Here is a 20,760-nt window from a genome sequence, read left to right as displayed (position 1 = left end):
AAAAGCTGCGAACACAATATATCAAAAAACCAAATAAACTAACATGTTATTTATTTAGAGGCTTCTTTTAATGTTTGCATGATGATATTAAAATTAGATTAGTCTCTCAACTATAAAATCCCCGAAGAATGACTCGAAGTATTCAATAACCAGAACAGCCTTTCCTTCGAAAGAGCAGGAAAACAGACCTGGGAGGACAAGGGAATCAGCACCTTCTTAGTGTCTGCTATCTTGTCCTCTGGAGACTATTTCTGCCCTGATTTATACACCAGTACTCACTGTGCTTCAGAATCAGTCTCACCTTTTGTAAGCTGCCATGGAACAACAATGCAAGAAGCAACTAGAAGCATCAGTAGCCTCATAGACATTGACCAAAGTTTCCAAAACACATATATGCTATGTAATTAATCAGCATGTAAAATAGAAGTAACCTGAAAATAGGGTAACCTGAAATTACTTCAGCTATCATTTAAAAATACAAAAATATATTCCTCTTTTCAGAGTAAATTAACTGGCAAATACCATGTTTTAAGAATACTGATAATGCAATTTAAAAATATATCTTGATTTTTTTTTTTTTAATCTGAGCATTAAAGTTAGTTTGTTTTTCCATTGAATTTCCTGGCAAGTCTTACTATTCACATTTCAGCATCACCTGCAGGCTTTTTAGTTAAGATTGCCTAAAAAAAGAGTTTGTTTCCAGCTTGTAGACAGCAGAACTTTCCCACAGGTTGGCAGAAGAAAATACCACTTCTAGAAATGTGGTTTCTTTTTTTACTTTCTTTTTGTTAGAAGGAGGACAAATTCTCCCAGACACCACTCCACTGCAAGCATGGAGGGCAGACGACTTCGTGCCACATAACCACAGCCAAAAGGTAGCCATGTTCCTTGAGAAGCAGTGATTACAGAGCATCATTTGATGAGCTAGTGTCTATAAAGCAAATTATAGCAAAACAAACATATATCTTTGCCTTTTCATACATATTGATTGAATGTCAGACAAATCGTTTCACCAATAATTTTCCTCTGTCAGCTTGTTTAATGAAAACAGGAAGGAGAAGAAAGGAAAGTCACCTTACACATATTTAAGTCATAAACTGCATTGAGATAACTATACTAGACTTTTGTACTCGCGAACTTAATTCATACCCTCAAAAGCAAAAAGCTATGACAGGAAAGTAGGCACAGTTTATTGGTTTTTTTAGGAATTATTGTTAAATCCAAATATCTTGTTAGCCTTTTGAAGGCCAAAAGGCTAAAAAACACTCCAAAATTGTGTTGGTGAATTTATCTATGTCCTCTGCTAAACTGTATTACTGTATTTCCCATACAAGTTTACAACATCAAGTCAAATAGAAGCACATAGATAGTATCATATAGCAAGACATTATATATCATCTTTGAAGAACCTTAACAATTGCAATGTTACGGAAAGCAACTGGTGAATTTTAGAGTGTGAAGAGCTTTCTAATTTCTTTGGAATGGCGTGCTTATGATTATCATCATACCTATTCTAGATGATGAAGTCTGTAACACACAAGGTTACTGACTAGTGTGCAGGTAATATGTGGCACCAGCATACTACGCTGATAGCAAATTCCCTCAAGTACTATGTAGATTAGACCAAAAAAAGAGTCTTGGTCAATTATTTGGCAAACCTTTTAAATTTAAGTTCCTCTTATGGGTCTTTTGACCTGGATTCAGGTTAAAGGAATTACTTCCTTAAACCTTAAAAAAAAATAGTCTTTAAAGCTGGCTGACAGCAGCATATTCCATGTTTAAAGACAACACAAAATTAGTAAGGAAAAATTCCCTTTTGTCATTGCTTCTGTACTGAAAAGTATGGTCTTGATATGCTGTAATTGCTGTCAAGTACTTGTTCCAGCTCTTTTGCCACAGTTTAGTCAGGATTCATTTCCCCCTTCTTCTTTGAATTGGGATTTTCATAGCAAAACAAGCAACAACTAGAAACTGAAATACAAAAGAAAACAATGTTTCTTTGTGCCACTGAGTCAAGCAGTAATTGCCCTGAACTGACAAACTTGATCATTTTTACACCTATCACAAGAGACAACCAACTCAATTTAGATGGTCTATAGAGCTCTCCTCTTCCTTCCGCATAAAGACAGGTCTAGTCTGAAGGTCTCGGCTGTTTGTTCATTTCAGACTCTCCCTGCAAATGAGCCACATGTTTTAGAAGACCATCCAGATAAAAGTCCTTTTCCGGAATTACTACAAAATATATTTCTCTCTAAAAAAAAAAAATGAAACTAGTATCTACAGATTAAGTCCTATTAAATTTCAGTTAGATAGTCCTGAAAAAGTTTAAGCAAAAGGAGAAAGACAACATGGTGCTAACAATGCCCCAAACCAAAACACCTTCCTAGATCGCAAGTGACAAATTAAAAGACAGATTTGAGCTGAGACCTCCTCTCACACACACGCCCTGCTCCCCCCCCAACCCCAAAACTTCTAAAGTCAAGTTTCCCTTCTTTTTCACTTACGTCCAGGCAGCAACTCTATTAAACCCCCAAGTATTACACATTAAATACATTCACCAACATCAGCACTTCATCACTAATAATGATGTGAACCTACTGACAGATCTTCACCACCGTACAGAAGGGGTAATAATATACTCAGGACTATCACAAGTTAATTGGCAGATGGCATCTGCTTCTTGTTGTTTTCTTTAAATTTTGTTTTTGCTTTGGCTTGTTTGTTTCTCTCTTTCTATTTAAAATGGTGTAAGCATTGAGATCAACATTCAAATACAAGGGGAGAAGGTACTAGAGAGGAGTGTTGGTCTGTTAAGGATTTGACACCACGCTTCCCCGCACAGATGAAAATATAGAGAAAGATGAAAGACTAGCAACTTTAATAATTTTTGTAACAGAGCACTTCTTGAAATCTGGACATTAGTTTCAAGCTAGAATATGTATCATTGGTTTACAGTGTAGTCATAGACATTTCTTGCCAAGTTACTGGAAATAAAATTTTCTTTCTGCCTGTCATGGTAAAAATCAACATGCCAATGCCCAGTACAGAAGGGTACACTGAAGATAATTTTCAGTGCTCTAATTAATGAGTCAAAGGGATGCATTATGAACTCTGTGCCCCCTTCCTTGGCCTCTCTGGTAGTCCTTAAAAATTAGCTTACCAATTACATTTAAGTGGTATCACTGATGGGTTTTCAAAGGCGGGAGGAAGGCAGGGAAGAACAGGGGAAGAATCTAGTTAACTTCAACCACAAGAAGTGCCTCAAATCTTTGCTGTGAGTACTGAGACCACAGAGTCATTGTGCTTTAAAAAGGAAGCTTGACTCTGACTTACAGCCACACATAACTCCTTTTTACATATAGATTTAAGTAGCAAGAGTTAGTTCTATCATGTGCACGGCTTTCTGACAGAAACAAATGCTATACAGCCACAGCCTTACACTTCCCTGGCTTCTTCTGCAGCAGTGTATATTAGGTTGTAACTTGAGATCCAGTGGGGGTGTGTACTAACCCCAAATCGCCACTTAAATAATACTGTGAGATGCCATTTCACAATCTGAGGAAGCAAGTTTGTAGTCGTTCAGGGAAAAGCTTAAGCACTTGTGAAAAAAACCCCAAAACAAACCATATTTTCTAGATATCAGGGTTTAAACTTCTAGAGGAGACATCACTGAAAAATATCTCTTTCCAAATCAATATTTGAGAGTATAATACCCTTATTTGTGCTTGGCACCTGGCTCCAAACTGATCTCACTCTTTTCAATAGGACAGCCAGACCATTAAGCTTGAGTAAGAGTGGTGGAATCAGATCATAGTCTGGAGCGCCTTGTGTCTAGAGAGCAAATGTGTTTTAATATGTGAAACACTTTATGTTACTGCAGTAGATTGCAACCATCTTTTTCATATTATATATCCTTTATATGCCATCTCCTTGACAAGCAATGATTAACATTACATTTTAGAATTTCTTAATCATGTCAGACTTGCATTAAGATAAACTGATGAACATTTTTCCCTTTTACAAAACAATACATTGTAAACTGCATGAAGCATATTCATGATTAATGCTATGAGCAATTAGGTTATGACTGTTTATTGAGACCTTGGCTACCACTACATTTACAATTATATTGCAAGTTCTCAAATTCTTTCTAAAGGAATTGCAAGTTCAGAGGCCTAAATTAAATTTAGTAAATTTGTTTAATATATAATGCTGACAGAATTCCCAGTGTATAATCCCATCTGAAATATGGGATAAGTAAATCAATATTTTAGTATACGCTTCTTTCCCTGCACAGCTTTGATTATATTTATCTGTATAAGTATCACAGAACCAATTTTTTCATAACCAATAGGGAATTACATTTAATGTTGCTATCTGTATGATGCTGTCTCATATCTTCTAGAGGCACTCTGGCACTAGGCTTTGCTTTGACAAGTTCTTCTGAATTTAAGAATGGGCACTGTTCAAAATGATAAGGATTAACCACGGAAGTTCGGGGAAATTATTCTACTGCACTTTATTCTCAAAATTCTTGAACAGAAGTGATGGAAAAAAACCCAACACCTGTGCACAATTTCTTTAGGTCACACTGAAGTTGAATCTCAGGTGTTCACTACTTTTTATTGCTGTACAACAGCACTTGATTCTTTTGCCTCTTTTTAACACTCCACCCCAAGAATACAGTTTCATTTTATTTCCATTTTCATCACAAACATATACAGTTCACTTCTTTTTCAATGTCTCTGTTTAGTTTGTTTATAGAACTAATCTGTATGAATGTTTGTTTGTAGAACTATAGAACATACTCTCTGTTTATACAACTAATCTTTATGAAATGCCTGCACTGAGGCATGTAAAGGTCAAGGTTTTTAAAATCTCCTTCTGGTCAAGATAACATTTTGACGAAGCAGAAAGGTAAAGACTATACTGAATGTAGGAAAGGATTAAAACCTTCGTTCCTTCCCTCTACCTAAGGCTTCCACATGCTATTTAAACATACAAATAGGAGGAACAAAGACTGCAAATGGCTTGATAACTGCTGGGAAAACCACTGGGTGATACAGTACATACAAAAAGTTTTTTCCTCTGAGATCTTATTAGCAGACAGAAGCAAAATGGCTCAACAGTCAAACATTAAAGTATTGACAGCCACATCTTAGAAGTCACTTTATCAATTCCTTAACCAATTTCTTTTGAAGACAAAGTTTTTTTTATAAATTTCTATTTAGTGCTATAAACATAGCTCCTTACCTGTTACCATTCTCTCAGAAATTTGCTTTCAATTACACTGAATTTTCAATGCCCCTCATAGAACATAATCATTTCAGCACACACATGTAAGCAAAAATATCTCCAAACCATTATTTAAAAAAAAGACAGTATTTAAAGAACAGTCCTTTGAAATGTTTCCTTTCCAAACCAACGTGAAACAGAAACTGAAAACCAAAAAACACTACAGAACTTGCAGGCTATTAATTGCATTAATAGAATTGATAAAAAAAATTTCAGAAATTAAACCTTATTTTTTGTTTTCCATGAGTTTTGCACAGTTGGAAAGTTTCCATTTTTCTATTCCTCCAGTTCCCCTTCTGCAGTATTTTACAACGGGAAAACTATCACTTGTAGTTAGAAATAGCTTTTCATGATCAGAAATAGCACCATTTTTAAATATAAACATTCAATCTGTACTTTTTTAAAAGCCCAAGAATTACACATTTGAATCCCTCCTCTTATCTGAGAAGGGTAGTAATTCATCGTTACTGCTATTACTCGTAATTGATGAGCACATACAGCTGAGAATTTCTTGAGGGAAATAGATACAATAACTTTCAGAAATGGAGTAACGATGACATTGACTGATTCTCTAGGACTCTTAGTCTCTTTACTCAGGACATAAAGCTAGAGGTGGAATCAACAGAATTCCTTCCCATGGATGCTTTTGAATTACTAACTTAGGCCTTCATGGCTCTCTCCTGTGAATCTCACCCCTCATGGGAGCATTCAGGGATCTCAGACTCCTAGTTCTGCACAGAAAGCCTGGAAAATCAGTGGCCACTGGTGCCACAACAGTTGCCATGCTCCTGAAATGAACATCTTGATAGACATGTCCTCAGAGCCCTCCCCAGACAACCGAAGGGAAGTAGGGAAATCTCTGATGAAACGAAGAAACTTGTCAAGTCAGGAGCTGGTAAATGGCAGTATCAGGGGCTTCAGCATCCAGGATCTCTATATCCAGAGATGCAGGCAGACTTATACTGCCCTGATACAATCAGTGTTGCTGTAGCTAGACTAATATGCATACTGGTAGCTACCTACGTTATTACTACACAAACTGTGTTTACACAGGGTGCACTCACAACTCTGAACTGCAATGCAAGAACACTCTTCTGATATACATAAGACATTGTTTACGACTTGCCGAAACAAAAACGATGACAGATGTAAGATTTGCATTTGTTTGTAGTTCTCATATTTTTTAATGCAAATTAAGCATATTCTTCATCAAGGCATGGCATCAGTTGTACTCCTAGAGGAAACTAAATTAATAGAAACAACTCTTACTTTAAATGCCGATTTCCTGTAAAAAAGATGGCATGACATATCAGCTCCAGTAAGTCAGTTTCTCTGATTAGCTGATTCTGTTCCAGCCCCCTCCATTGTAATATCTGATTGACTTAATGGGTTACTTCAGGAAGTGGAAACAAGTAAACTTCTATTTTTTTCTTCCTAAAGTATCTATCAGAACTGTTTAGTCAAGAAGGGTTTTTTGGTTTTTTCGTTCATTCGTTTGTTTTTTTAAGGTAAACTTCTGCATTTCTTTTTCTGTATTTCAGTCACTGGTTTTGAGGTAATGGCAGAATAATATTCAGAGAAAAACAGAAGTGATTGGGATGACTGAATGAAATAATTTTCATTTCACTATGAAATATGTGAATACAGAATATGCCTATTCTGTACTGATGAGCAGTATATTTAATATAAGTCATTAAATGCTCCTTTCTGCTGTTGCGTAAATCAGGGCTTGGTTAACTGTCAACTAATTGGCTATCTTCCCTGTTGTACCAACAGTACAGCAATTAGCACTTCTGCAACCCAACAGCACATTCCTTCTATTAGCTTCTTGCATTCATGTATCAAAATTAACCAACTAAAATTCTTAGAAATGTTTTCCAAGTTTTATTTCCAGAGAGATTGAAAATATTGAAACTGCATTAAAAACTTGTGAAAGAGAAATAAGCTGCAAATAGAACAGCAAATTAACTGGTATTAGAGAAGCAGTTCTGGTGCTTTTCCTAACTCATAATAAAAAAGCAAGACTAAACATCATAGCATACAAAAAATATACAATTAACCTGTCAAAATCATTCTATCATAGTGGTCAGAGAACTATGAAGATTCCAGACAGAATTAGAAACTTTAAATATGGAATACCTACAATGACAATAGGTATAGGATGACAAATCTGGCTATATGAAAGGTTATTTATCAAAGTATCTGAAAAGAGCAAGAAATGCATTTCTTAAATGAACAGTGTATCCAGGTGCAGTCGTTCCTTCCAATAACAGAGGGAACAGGCACTGGTTAGTCAGTTTATACGTACATTTAAAATAGGGGTGCTCTTTGGTGAGCCTTTTAAAGAACATAAATCAAAGCATAAAATCCAGCACAAATGTCTTCAATACTGTGTCTCAGTGTGATTGGGTTTTTTGTTGGTTTTGTTGGCAAGTTTTTGGTTTTTTGTTTGTTTTTTTTAAAGACCAACCTTCAGCAATACAAATAAGTATGGGGAAACTTCTCAAGCATAACAGACTCATCTCTCAATCACCTGGACCAATACCATCACTGTGTCTCACGTGGCTGCCCTGTGAGTTTCCGAAATTCTGTACAGGCAAGGTAAGCAACAGGAACACATGAATAACTGATTTCCTATTTTCTAGACAAAGAAAAAAAAAAGGGGGATTTAAAAATAACTAATTTTTAAAAAAAAACTCCATTTGGGGGATTTTAAAACAATCAAGTGCCAAGATAAAGCATAATTTTCAAATAAAAATTGGGATGTCTTAATTGGAAAACATCAACACTAAACATCATGATGCTTCCAATGTAATGTTCTTTTTCAGCAAAGATCCCTACATAATTTCCTTAAGAAAGGTTGGGCATTCCATCTACATTGGCTGACTAAATAATACTTCTACCAGTATCATGTAAATTAATTTCTTTTCATATCTATCTAGGACCACTTTAGTCTTTTTATTCATGGCAGAAGATACATCACAAGTAACCTGCAGATCCCCGAATCATTTCATCTTTGCAAGAAAATGACCTATCTGGGATGGCCTGAATTATCTGTTTCACTGACCTTGCATTTGACAACTAAGAAATCACTTATTAAATTGTAACCACTTGTGCCAGTATTGCATCAGCATTTCTGGAGATGAAGGAATCACTCACATGGCAACTGTACCTGAAGATCTGTCAGTGGGGAATTTTTAAACCCATCTGTGTGTCCAGTTAACTTCAGAAAATGCAAGCTGTTGATTCTAGAGTTGGGTTGTTTGGGTTTTTTTCTTTCCTAAATCAAAACGACACATGCTTTGAAGGTAGAGAGGAAAATCCAAGCAGACTGGATGATAATTTCCTTTCAGTGGTGGCTGTACAGTAGGTATTCTGTTACACAAGATACAGCTGAGCATAGGTGTAGGAGCCGATTGCTGTTTTGTGCATCTGTGTAACAGTATCAGTAAGATCATGGCAATATCTCAGAGAAACCTGTGCATAGCCCACTGGACCTTGCTGTGATAAGCAAAACTGATAGCAATGCAGTCCCACATCACATGCTAATTTACAGATTTTTACTAGATTAGAGAAAAAATATAGCTGCTGGACAAATTAGCTGTTAAGGAGTTACGACTCCAAAAACTGCTTTGCTTTTTCTTCACCAGTAAGAAACAATATCCTACAACATTCTTAACAGAGCCAGAAAGTGTTATCTCTTTCCAAGAAATTGAGTCACAGAGAAAATGAAATACCTGTGAGAAAACGGGAAACTATACTTAAATTTATAGACTCCCAGACTGCTGCCTTAACTATAGGCCATACCACCTGTGATACCTTACATTGGTGTACCTCCTTGAGAAGCTCATTTCTTTCTGTAATATCATTAGCAGTGGAGTAGAATACACACATACCCCCCTGCACACACCCACCCAGTAAGAGTACATTGCTTTTGTGTTGAGAACAGAGTAACAATCCACAAGGGCACTAAAAAAAGATGATCTGATGTCCAAGTCTATCTAATCTTATGCACATTTGAAGTGGCTTGCCTGGACTTGGCTACGTGAAACAGCTTCAGATGTGCTTCTCCTATTCTTAACACACAAGATATGTATTTTCCAAAAGTAAGCACCTTATCCCAACAAATACCCACCATGAATACATATCACAGGTCTTTAGATTACATGTGTAGCTACTAGTTAATGTGTCTTCTGCTGTAAAACCGATATCCTACAGTGGGACTCTAAGCTATCAAAGAATGTTAAAAACTATGCGCAGCACAAGTGGACACCAGACAGATTCAGACCCTCACTGATGTAACAATGGCAGTAAGCAGCAGCTACGGTGTGATTGCATCTGTACCATCCTTTGTTTTCCCAGGTGGGAAGCCCACAAGGTTGTTTTCCACTCAAAAAGACTTCAGCAAATAATTCCAGCTGAAGGGAACTGACTTTGGAAGGATCTATACCATGAGCAAATTCCATGTAAGTGAGAAGTAGAAAAAGTAGTACCAGTTATTGAAGCCTCTGTCTCTGCAAGAGTCTTTGAATATTAATTTGGTTTGGCTACATCAGGAGCTTATACATGTAAAGCCTTGCCACTCCATTATTCACTTCAGTCCTTCTCAAGTACTATCATCATGCTAACAGAATGTGAACTAATGGTAGAAACACCATAAACATACATTTGAACCTTAGGTGGTCCCACAAAACTGAAAGTAACATGAGCTCACTTCAGCGTTTATATGCAAGATCATTTGTAATTTTAGAGCCAAAAAAGATGAGCTAGAACACTTGAAATAAATAGAAATAGTACCATTTTTCTGCATGTCTTGCAAATGGCTTTTCTCTTTAGCTTTAAAATAACTGAATGATTTCCATTGAGGAGAGACCACTCAAATTCAGAAACATTGGTTTTAATTTGGTGGAATAAAAGGGGAAAAAAATATTTGGTCTTGAAACAGAAAACTAGCCATGGTTAGAACCTCTCCATAGTTAGATTTATGAAATTCACATTCCCAGTGCTTACGAAATTGTAAGCTTTACAGATAAACAGCTAAACTGAATTCAAAAAAGACTTCAGTCATTTCTTCTTTTCTGTGTAACGAGCATTGACTGCCTTTTCTGAAATGTCCTGAGAAGCCCTTTCACTGGTGTTATTTTCATACCTTCAGTTTGATTTTAACTAAAAGTTGATTTCAGCTTTATTTTGTTCTGTTATTAGGGACAGAAGTTATATAGTATGTCCCAAAAGGGTGCACTGAGATACTTTAGCTTTGCATTTGTATTACTATATTGTGATTTTCAAAGAAAAGAATCATTAAAAGTTAATTTAATCTAATGAATAATAATGACAGATAGAAATCATTAAAAAAGATTTCTTAAACGGTCAAACTCAGCAAACGCTATCACAAGGAAGCCAATAAAAGCATAAATAAGTCAGAATATTTTAAGTTAATGCGTCATTATTATTACTAAGAATAGAAGCTTACTGGAAAAAATATTCACATACGAGGGCGTTCTACTACAGTTATAATGTTAGGAGTAGGACTGGGAATTACAGGGCTACATAACATGTTTTGCTAATTTCTTAGTCGACTCCATGCAATGGCTTACATTACATTGGTAATGCTATAGCTATCCATGAGATAATAATAAGTATTACTGTTTATTTTCCAAAACATATGGGGTCCACATTACATACTCAGGAATCAAAAGTACATTGCCAAAGCGTCAAGTGCACATCCCTCAAAAAGGTCCATTCTAACTAGATAACATGTGATATTCCCTCCGTATGTGCATGTTTCTACATAAATGCTGCTTCTATGTTGTACATTCTCTCTTAGATATTTGTCATTTTACACGTAGCAGTTTGGAACACAATTAACATTGATCTGACAACTCCTAAGATGCCTAGAATAACTTCATCCCCCTCCCCACCTTTTTTTCTCCTAAGCACATGTGGGAGGGAAGGATAATTTTTTTAGTTAGTGATCAAAAAGATTCAAAAGAGAAAGGGAAAAACGGTTTATAAAATTAACCTACACTTGAAATATTTTACTGGTTCAGGCCTCTGCAAAATTAAGTACTTACTGAGTCATGAATCTGTCAACTGGATTCAGTTATAGAGGTATTCTGGGAGAGGTGTTGGCTGTCTTCTGACAGTGGGATCAAGACAGCATAATTTATTCTATAATAGTAGATTGGCCTTTGTAAAATAATGGCTTTCAGACACTGATTAAGGTGCAATTCAACTGCTGTTTCCCTTCCTTCCTTTTAATTTAATCCCTCTTACGTTGAATAGTTGTAAATTATATTATAAAAGAAAGATTCAAATCTGAACATGCTCTGATGACAGAAAGAGGAACACAAACCTTTCTTTGTGCATATGGCATACAGCACGTGAAGGTACATTATAATTACATTACTCACTGTAACAAAGTGTCCTTCAGTGTATCTGCAAATACAATTTGCTCCCATTTTCAAATAATTTTAGACTGCCAGAATGAAGTGAAGTAGCTTTAGCAACACTAAAGAATTCGAGTTCAACAATGATAAAAGGGTCAAAGTTTGTTCCTAATATAACCTTGGATGTTCCTGACAGTTAGAGGTACTGAGCTCAGATTTTACCCACTATTTAAGGACAACTCAGCTTCTGTAGTAACATATGTCCCTTTAGAAACCAACACTTTTGCTTGTATTTGGTCACAGTATAACAACCGATTTCAACCTGAAAAATATTTTGTTAATAATATTTTTGCCCATTTCTTTGTACAATCATTATATAGCTATTAGCATGAAACACATTATTTTTATTTTCACTTGGCTATTTTCAGAGATAAGGTATTTGTGCTTGGTCTGACCCCTCAGTTCAGAACATTATGTCCTTGTGACATGCTGCAATCAAAAAAAGTCTGGTAGGAATAATTTTGAGCTGACTTAAAAGAAAAAATAACCATATGGAGAAGGAATGAATAAAGCACTTAAATTTGCTCTGAACTTATGTATACCTGAACGCATAGCATCTTTTTGAATGCTTTCATAATCATGCCAGTCCTTCCTTTTCAAGCCATCAGTCCAGGTAAAGAGCTGTCCATCTCCCAGCCCCAATGGAAGTGTCTGTGAAAACAGTAAACATACAAATAAATACATACATACATATGCAGTTTGCATTATTAAAGAAGAGATGTCCATGTCCATCTCCCAGCCCCAATGGAAGTGTCTGGGAGAAAAATACAAAACAAATAAATACATATTTACATATACAGTTTGCATTATTACAGAAGAACACTTACAATATGGCACAAGCAAATAAAACATGCAGTTTATCCAATGCAAATATTGAAACTTTACCATGGTAAATGAAGCTATTTTTCTAAATAGTGTGAGAAAAACATGAATTTAGTTCTTGACAAACAATTAATTGAAGTATGTCAAACAACTCGTGCTTAACATTTCTCTTTCCAGCAGTGTCCTGCTACGACTGCTTGGCAAGAAGCTCATGGAAGTTAAATGGACCACTTAAACATTCCAGTTAAACGGAACAGGTTTCAAAAATGCCTCATCCTTCAACTCATGAAGTACCTGGATTTTTTCCTTAAACTGTCACTTGTGCAAAATTGGAGTTATAGTTACTCAGCACCTTCCAATATTCCCCTTTAATTATGGGTTTGTTTTTTTTTTTAATAGCTAATGATGAATTATTGCTATTCACATAAGGCCAGGCTCACTGCATCAGAGGCACAGAGCAAAGAGACCCTCAAAGCACTTTCAAATCCTGTAGATCTTTCTTCATGGTAAGAGATAAGGGGAAGAAAACAAACCAACCCACCCCCCAAAAAAATACCCAACAAAAAACCCCCAGGCAACATGCAGCTGGTAAGTTGACTTCCCCTTTCCAGACTCCAAATTCTTGGGTAAAGCTAAGAACCACTTTTTTCTTCTAAGCAAATTTATCTTTCTAGAGCTTTTCTTTTTCCTCATTCTTTCTACCAAATGCTGGTATTTTATAAAAAATAAAAAAGAAAAGTACCATTAGAAGTACAGTAGAAGTACACAAAATTTAGATCTGTAGGAAGTAGTACAAAGCTGCAGAAGGTTTCAAATAAAGTTAGCCTTTTTCTAAATGCTTAATTTAGAAAAAATGTGGTAAAAGAAGTGGAGAAAATTTTGATAAGTAAAGAAGATGATCTACCGTATCTGTGCTGAAGAAAGTGAGGAAGCGATTCATTGCTGCTTAGGAGTAACATGAAAACTCTAGTTCCATTAATTCTAGGTTTGAACCAGTAAGTTGTCCAGACTGAACGGCATACGTATAACGCATGTTACAAATGTTGTTATCAAAGGGTATGTAAAAACACACTTGAAAAGCAGTTCTGGGGAAGCAACATTTGATCGGCCTTCTACTAGGAAATATTGAAAGCTTTACAAAAATCTTTTGCATATGTAAGAGCGATGCTCTGAACTTCATGTATGAAGTACGTAAACCCAACAAACATTGGACCGACCCATCTTCTCTTACTGATTTTACACTACTGGCAGCACAAAACTGGATGATACTCAGTGGCTTCAAGTGAAGTTGTCCCAGCATTTTCAGTTAGGGTTTCTCTTTTTAGGACAGACCAACGTTTGCCAAGCTACATGATGTGGACCTGGTAGCTAAGCCATCCTTAAAACTGGGGTTTGAAGGCTTTCAGAGTTGTAAGCAAGAAGTGAGGAATGCCAGGCAGGCTGGTTACCTTTGAGCAAAGGATGCTAGAAATCCTGGCTGACAAAGATCCACGCAGAAAACCTCTGCTTTGGGTCAGCTGATACTTCTGTGAATGTTGGATATTCAGGGCAAGGTGGTGTGAGCTCAGCACTCTCCAATAAATCCCGGAGTTACTGAGAAAAATCCATCACATTCTGCTAGTATGACCTGCATTTTTTAGTTTTGATGTTAAAGGTAACTTACGTTACATATCACCAAAATGCAATCCAGCCTGTGTTTATTCTTCTATTACAACTTTTGCAGACATATTCCAAGAAAACACTCTGCTATCATGTTTTAATATAATACAAGTCAGAGGGTCACACCTGGAAGAAATGAAGAAGAACTGAAGATATCCTGATAAAACTATTTCATGTTATCAAAATATCTAACTTTTTGTGTCCTTGAAATGAACTCATTAATTTCAATAATTCTTGAGTTCAAATAATGCTAATGTTCTAATAGTAATATTAGAATATTAAATAATTAATATTAAAAAATCCCTCAGTTGCTGACAAGGGAGATACTTAGTTGAGGGACTGAAAGCAGTTCTGATTTCTTCAGAGCTATAGAATTTAGGGATTAAATAGCTTGTTTTTTAAAGTCAGAGTCATGAAGTAGAACATGGGCTGCAACAGAGTAAACCATGATTCTTGAGCCCAAATTCCTAAAATCATCCGCTCTGAAGCACTAACTGGCTCCTTAAAAGTCAGGCCCAGACAGATTGGCTTCAATTAAACTTCTATCCCTTGTCAATATGGGTACAGCTGATGTGAACCACTTGGTCCCAAAAAGACTATAAAACCTATCCCAAAAAGACTATAAAAACTATCAAAAGCAGGATAAACTTCACTTTTGTGACCCTTTATTCCTGTGCTGGTTTCTAAAAATAGTGGTTTAAATGGCAGTTTAAATGGATTTTGCAGCACACCGAAAGCAAGCTGAGTAGTAGAGTTTACAGCTGGTTTCCTGTTGCCTCTTTGCATTTTGATGCCAATACTCTTAAAAATATTAATTACTTATAATTACTTTACCTGATAACATTTACAAGTCTAATGTACCAGGGGGCCCTCTTGCAAGCATAATATAGTTAAATAAATACATTCACTAAAATTAATCTAGCAAAAGGATAAATATAAATCCAAATATCACACGATACACAAAAAGCTAACTGAAGTCTTGCTGTGACTTGTATTTGGGAAGGGTTACATTGCCCTAAGAGGAAACAAAGAAATCCAAAAACATACTGTTGGTGCCATAAGTCCCCGTTTAATGACTGAGAGTTTTCTTTGGATTCTTTGGTGTTTTTTAAATAAATCCCTTAACTCTCTCTCACCACAATACGTATCGTTAAAAGAAATCAATACCATGGTGATTTTTCAGCTCTAACATCCTTTCGATGTAGGGGGAAATTAAATACAATGCCCTCGCAAGTGGCTTCCTAAGACTGATATTCAGACAGCATAATCTCGATGGGGAGTAAATGTGGCCCTTAGAGGGACTGGACTTCATGAAATTCACCCTGTGTACACACTAGAGTTTTACTTCTGCAGTGAGCATGAAATAGGGCTTAGGAAGGGATGTAGAGTTTCACAGCCAAACTCTCTGGAATGAGCAAGAGTTTTGCAGTGAAAATTCTATAGCTCTGAAGAAATCAGAACTGCTTTCAGTCCCTCAACTAAGTATCTCCCTTGTCAGCAACTGAGGGATTTTTTTTTTTCCTTTTTTGATGTTGCTATATTGCTTAACAAGATCCAAAAGCACTTGAGAAAACGTGAGAAAATGGGTTCCTCCATTTCACTTCTGCCTAAGGGTAAACAAATTGCATTTTGAAAGACCTTAAAACACAGTTTCTGGAATGTTTTAAAACTGTTAAAAGGCTCCATTGTAAAACTCCATCTAAGTATGCTCACATGCCTCCTTCTTCCAGATGACAACGACTGGAAGAGCCCTCATTTCTAAATCATCTGCAGCTGGCAAGTAAGCAAAGGAAGGAAAAGAACAACAAAAAAGGAAATTTAATAGTCTTATTCTGGCCTTGTCTTCTCCCTACATACTCTATACTTTTCTTTCTCAGTTCTCCGTCTTTTTGGATACATTGATAATTTACACTATTCTGCATCAAACTAGAACAAACTCTGTTTTTGTTATACACACGCTATGACTATCTGGTATAATGGCTAGATAATAATAACCAAGATAGTGTTGCTACTTGTAAGTACGCACAAGATAGCCCAGAAACCACATTCCAACCTCTACAGTCAATCTCAGAAAGACAAGTTCTGAGTAGGTGAATATGAAGTCACTTCACAAGATGGAATGTGCTAACAGATCCCGATTCTGAATTTTTGCTGAACACATATTTAACCATAAGCTGATGGGCTACACTGAAATAAAATTAACACCACCGCATAAGTAGAAATGCTAAAGAAGGCAACAAAAGGAATTCTTCATTTTAGGGGTAATGTATGAGCAGCCACACTAAAAATTATTAAATTCATGCTATAAAATACCTTATGACTTCAGCACAAAATTGAGTTTAGACATTTAAACAAATAATCAAATAAACTTGGGTTCCAGCTCATAAAAGAAAAAATTATCAAGGATTATTAATCTGTGGCTAAGCAAATTACTGAGCCATAGATCATGGGAGACAAAGTATTCTGGAGAATACATGTTTGTTATTTGCACATTCTGGGTTCTCATATATTTAAATAGCAGCCACACTGCAAGATTGGTGTGAAGTCTTAGTTCTACGTGTGTCTGTAACTGCAAGGGCAACAATACTCTTTGGTATACATGAGGGGCTAAGAAATGGGAAGCATGACTGGAGAGCATTATGGTTCCTTCAAACACACGCAGTAGGGCTTCTTTCCAGATGAAACCAAGGTATGAGAAAGGAGAAGGCCCAGGCACCCCGGCCCCGCCCAGTACCTCACCGTAACATAGAAGCAATGCTTAGATGTATTCTTTAGTGATATATCAATATACAGGAATGAGAAACCAGCACAGCTGATTAACTGAAACATACTCAGGGTTTTCCCCTCCAAAACATTTCTGTAAGTCAGCGACAAATAGTGCAGTCTGCCTCTACAGCCCTTAGCCTCTTGAACTCAAGAACTATTTTTATCATTGCAGCGCTATTATAATAGAAGATATCACTCTGCATACGAAGAGCTGGATTTTGACTGGCTGTCAAAAAAATCCTACAAGAATTTATCATCCAACCATTTGTTACACGTAGCATGCAGCTGTGAGTTGCACATTCTTTGTGTTTCGGTCCGGAAAGGATTACCTACCTACAGCAACATTACATACAGCATCTGCCTCACTATTTCATTTTCACATTAACCTCAACCCTTTTGGGATGCAAGACTGATACAGTACTACACAGACTCAGAAGATCCTTCTCCCCTAGAAAAGACTCAACATCTGGTTCAATTACAGAGAATATGATAAGCCCAAAAAATAGCACAATTATCAAAAAACTCACTCACAGACTATTAGATCCCTCAGAGGGGAAAAAAAGCTTCTCTGCTGTGACATTTGAAAGCTCGAACTCAGAAACAAGTGCCTTCATTGAATAACTCATTTATTTTTAATTTCACTCTGCGGAGGCAGACAATTAGAGGGGACTCAGGCAAAGGAAGATGATATATCAATGGAAATGCACCTTTCTAAGAAAAAGAAGATATAATTACCGATTCACTTTGAGCCTGAGGATTTGCTCACTAGCTCTAGGGTTATTTTACTAAACACCAATATACAATCAAATACTGCATTAAAAAACCATCATATGCTGATCAGCATAACCATTTCCAATTGTTTAATGAATTTTAGGAAATAATCTTACCTAGAATACAGGCACTTGTTCCTGCTCAGGAAAAGATGCACATGGGAAAGAAAAGCAGTAAAGAAGTACCGAGACAAGACACTTTCAGGGATGTTTCAAGAGAAGCATAAAACAACCACTGTTTGATTTCCCTTTGTTCTTGAAATAAAAGATTCTGTATAGCGTTTGTAAACAGTGTTGTGTAGAACAGATAATTTACTATCTTTTTTCCATCCTCCTAACACAGATAACTCTCGGGACTCTAAGCCCTGACCAACTACTCTGACCAAACAAGACAATAAGAAAAAAAAAATCAGAACCCATTGAGCAATTAAATTAATTCCTTTATCAGAATAAAGTTAAGGATCACCTTTTAAAGAGGTGGTATCACTAGATATAACACCATATGTTTATTATAAATCCACTGCAATATCAGAAGTTGTCCATTTCCAAAATTTCTGTTCTGGTGTGGTTACAAGCATAAGACAACAGACATTCTCATGAAGCTTCTTCCCCAAGAGGTGGAACAGTCATTAAAACTCCTCATTTTGAAAGCTTTCCCCCTTTTCAGTTGATGCTAAATTTTAGCATGAGTATCAAAGTGAAATATTAGCACTACAGCACCAAAATTTGAAGTCAAGTGCTCTCCCACTTCCACACACAAAGAACATCCATTGTGGTGCAGTGACTGGCTGAGGGAATTAGGGATGAAAACCAAAATAATATTTCCCCTAAGGATGTGCTTGATATAAGGTAGCCTGATCTGTAGAAAAGGTATAAAACCCAAACATCTCATCTCTACGCTTAAGCTCTGAACACTGTCTGCATGACTCTTCCCTGTATCTCTTCAGTGTTAGACTAAAAAACAAAAAAGGGCTTACATCTGAACTGCCAAATATAACTGAGATCTGTGTGTAAGTATTATGCAGAGTGAATAGGTACAATACAGATCTTAAGCACCAGTGAAGTTCCCATCACCATAAAATGAAAGTATCGCACCTAGTAATTTGGATCTACCATGATCTTTTTTAAAGATACCAAGAGCAGGCATCGCACAGCATCGCACAGCCTGAACCTCCAGGCCTCATGCTTCTCAGGGTCCTTCTCCGGGATGCTGTCCCTCTGGGAGGGGAGCAGTGGCTGCAGCGGGTGCAGTGGCAGGCTGTGGGGGGTGGGCAGCAGCCGCCCTGCCCACTAGGGCACCCACTGCTCAATGCCACTCACGGACGGTTCCAGTCGGTCCTGCAGCGCTGCTGGCCAGCCACTGCCTGCCAAAACTGCTGCCCATTGGAGTGGCACTTCAGGGACATACAAGAGATGCTCAGGGAGAACTGAAGAGACAAGATAGCCAGAGGGACATTTGGGGGACCTCATCCTACAGTGCCACCCTCCCACATACTTCAAATAAACAACTGTCATAGATCTAGATATACTTATTAGGCTGAAAGACACTGACGATGAAGCAAAGGTGGTTCAGTAAAATGCAGAGAACTACTATTTGCTATCAAGAGAAGATGGTAAAGGCTCTAAAGCTCAGAATCTTTCAAAAAGAAGGAAAAATCAGAATACATTTAGATATACTTACTACCTTTTAATTTTATTTTTGCCTTAAATACTTTTAAAACATTTTTAAAAATACAAACCTGGATTGTTTTCTAAACCCTTGACTTGAAGCAATATAATAGAGTTGAGGACATGATGAATTTCTTCATATGCTCAGTTTTCCTGTGCCATTTATTCATTATGCCACAGCAAATAAGTGTTCATTGCACTGACATTTACATTAGTAGAAATAATTAGCCCAGCACATCAAAAAAAGGGCAGCACTTGATTTAGTTTGCGACATCTGATTGACTCAAGGTTATTTCATTTTTGAAACACTTACATCAGACTTTCTGTGCTTTTAGTTTCTAGAATATTATGGACAACCCAGTAGCATCATGCCATCAATTCCAAATTAAAGCTGTTAATAATGTCATTTAGAAAATGCCAAGCTCCCCAGGCATTTCATTACTGAGATTTTTTATAGACAGGTATAAAAGCTGTTATTGCTGCACTATGATTGTATTGTTAAAGTCAAGAAACTGCACAAAAAACTAAGTTAAAACATGAGTTTTAAAAACATCAAATTTCTTGTTGACCCAATGTATGAGTGCTTGAGCACTGGGTGAATGAGAACTCTGTAAGGATGCATTTGCATGCTGGAAAGTTGTGATTTATCATGTCAAATTATGGAAGATTACAGGTGTTTAATAATATACATGGGTATGAGAAGACTAACAGCTTCTTTAGCACAGATCCTGTCTTGCATCCATCATTCATGGATTAAGAGCTTGCAGTATGCACTGCCATTCAGGATGTAGAATTTTAAACACACGTATTTTACAAGTTTTCAGGAAAAGGGTTCATGGACTCCTACTATGTTGACTATATCAGGTAATACCCCAAGCAAAGTTTTGAGCTTCGCAACTCTGATGTATGTTGAAACTATCCTCAAAAAAATATTTCTCATTTCTTTTAACATCTAACATTTCCAAAACATCCATTATTACCTCAGTGAAAGGACCGTGGCTATTTCAGTTAATTTGTTATAAGAACAAATTGGGGGAGGTCCCGGACGACTGGAGGCTTGCCAATGTGACGCCCATCTACAAGAAGGGCCGGAAGGAGGATCCGGGGAACTACAGGCCTGTCAGCCTGACCTCGGTGCCGGGGAAGATTATGGAGCGGTTCATCTTGAGGGCGCTCACAAGGCATGAGCGGGACAACCAGGGGATCCGGCCTAGCCAGCACGGGTTCATGAGAGGCAGATCCTGATTGACCAACCTCATCTCCTTCTATGACCAGGTGACCCGCCTAGTGGATGAGGGAAAGGCTGTGGATGTGGTCTACCTGGACTTCAG

At 36.9% G+C, this 20,760-nt stretch overlaps 1 protein-coding gene across 1 annotated transcript in view; it reads right to left on the bottom strand.

Annotated features, from left to right (window-relative positions):
* Nucleotides 1–20,760, bottom strand: part of GALNTL6 (polypeptide N-acetylgalactosaminyltransferase-like 6) — a 356,296-nt gene that overhangs the window by 320,875 nt on the left and 14,661 nt on the right. The window contains exon 4 of the mRNA XM_009272361.1: nt 12,287–12,395. Within this exon, the coding sequence (XP_009270636.1) occupies nt 12,287–12,395 (109 nt within the window). The remainder of the gene's footprint in view (nt 1–12,286; nt 12,396–20,760) is intronic.

This window comes from Aptenodytes forsteri, unplaced genomic scaffold, assembly GCF_000699145.1.
Source record: "Aptenodytes forsteri isolate BGI_AS27 unplaced genomic scaffold, ASM69914v1 Scaffold13, whole genome shotgun sequence".
Lineage (NCBI taxonomy): Eukaryota > Metazoa > Chordata > Aves > Sphenisciformes > Spheniscidae > Aptenodytes > Aptenodytes forsteri.
The sequence above is the reverse complement of the archived record's forward strand: the minus strand, read 5'-3'. Positions and strand labels throughout refer to the sequence as shown.